Source organism: Triticum urartu, chromosome 2 (assembly GCF_003073215.2).
Source record: "Triticum urartu cultivar G1812 chromosome 2, Tu2.1, whole genome shotgun sequence".
Taxonomy (NCBI): Eukaryota; Viridiplantae; Streptophyta; class Magnoliopsida; order Poales; family Poaceae; genus Triticum; species Triticum urartu.
This window is the reverse complement of record NC_053023.1, coordinates 678,676,950-678,678,195: the sequence shown is the minus strand read 5'-3', so window position 1 is coordinate 678,678,195 and position 1,246 is coordinate 678,676,950. Positions and strand designations below refer to the sequence as shown.

At 50.2% G+C, this 1,246-nt stretch overlaps 1 protein-coding gene across 1 annotated transcript; it reads right to left on the bottom strand.

Moving 5' to 3' along the window:
* Positions 1 to 336: 336 nt before the first annotated feature.
* On the bottom strand, positions 337 to 915 carry LOC125537835 (stress-response A/B barrel domain-containing protein At5g22580-like). Its single transcript, XM_048701150.1, has 2 exons — positions 800 to 915; positions 337 to 586 (listed from the first exon to the last, which is right to left on the bottom strand). The coding sequence occupies exons 1-2, from the start codon at positions 913 to 915 to the stop codon at positions 337 to 339; spliced, it is 366 nt and encodes a 121-aa protein (XP_048557107.1).
* Between the last annotated feature and the right edge of the window lie 331 nt (positions 916 to 1,246).

The window sequence follows — 1,246 nt, the reverse complement described above, 5'->3', positions numbered from 1 at the left end:
AACAGGCCGAGCGGAATGAGGGAACGTGAGTAGGAGCTGCTCCAACATGACCTGCTGAAAGAAGTTAGGTGCATCCCTGGCGTGTAGCTTCTTGCGCCCCTTCTCCATCTCTGCCTAAGCCGTTTACCCATGTGGCTTCTCAAGCACTACAGAGTTGAGGCCTTGAGGGTGCACGTTCGCTCGGGGGAATAACATGGAATTCTGAACTATTGTAGAACAAAAAAAATATACAGGCGATTCAGCCGCAAGCTCCTCAAAATTGTAACAAGTCCAGCACATCATAGTGGCGATTATACAGGTAAAAACAAGTTCACAGAGAGGATACCGGGAGCCGTGTTATTGCTGTGCTACTCGCCGAAGTTGGACGTCGCCATTAGAATTCTGAACTTCTAGGGGGCGGTGGCTGCTGCTTGATGAGGAACCAAAAACTGCCTCGCTGTTGTCGGTGTGGCCAGCGTGGCAGGCGAAAGCAGAGTGCTTCTCGTGGCCCATGTACGCCACCAGGTCCTCGGCGCTGGCGAAGCTCATGGAGAAGACGTGGGTGAAGCCATGCGTGAGCGCCTCCTGGTTCAACACGTCTTTTCCCCTACAACCCAACATAAGGAGCAATCAACCTAACTCTAGATAGAAACACTTCTGAATGGCGATGCCTAATCCTGATCTGTTGTTGCTCAATTAAAATCTGACATAGTTTTTGTTCACTGGTGCAGTAAAGATGTAGCAGACATTTTGAAGTGTACCGTGCAGTAAAGATGGAATCCCTTTTTTGGAACAAAACAAATGAAATGCAAATGCATACCACCCGAAGAATTTGACGGTGTCGAGCTCCCCGGCAAGCTTGGTGAGCTCCTCAATGATGTTGTCCACCACCACGCCCTCCTTGAACCTTACCAGGCACAGGTGCTTGAACTCCATGGCTCAACAAGTCACAAGTGCAAAGCTGCACCAAGCTTTCTCCTCCGGTGGCTTTGCACTTTGCAGCGGACGCGTATCATCACGCCACGGCGCTGGCCGTTCTATGGACGGGATGAGAGCTCTGCTTCGGTGTTGTCGGTGTGGACTTCTGAACTGTTGTAGAACAAAAAAATATACAGGCGATTCAGTAGTAAGCTCCTCAAAATTGTAACAAGTCCAGCACATCACAGTGGCGATTATACAGGTAAAAACAGGTTCACAGAGAGGATACCAGGGAGCCGTGGGCGTGCTGTGCTACTCGCCGGAGTTGGACGTCGCCATCAGAATTGAA

What these genes read in the sequence shown, in the direction of transcription:
- LOC125537835 (XM_048701150.1), bottom strand. Translation starts at nt 915, where the DNA reads ATGGAGTTCAAGCACCTGTGCCTGGTAAGGTTCAAGGAGGGCGTGGTG. An exon ending in ACCGTCAAATTCTTCGGGTG is followed by an intron (nt 587 to 799) that starts GTATGCATTTGC and finishes GTTGGGTTGTAG; the next exon opens with GGGAAAAGACGTGTTGAACC.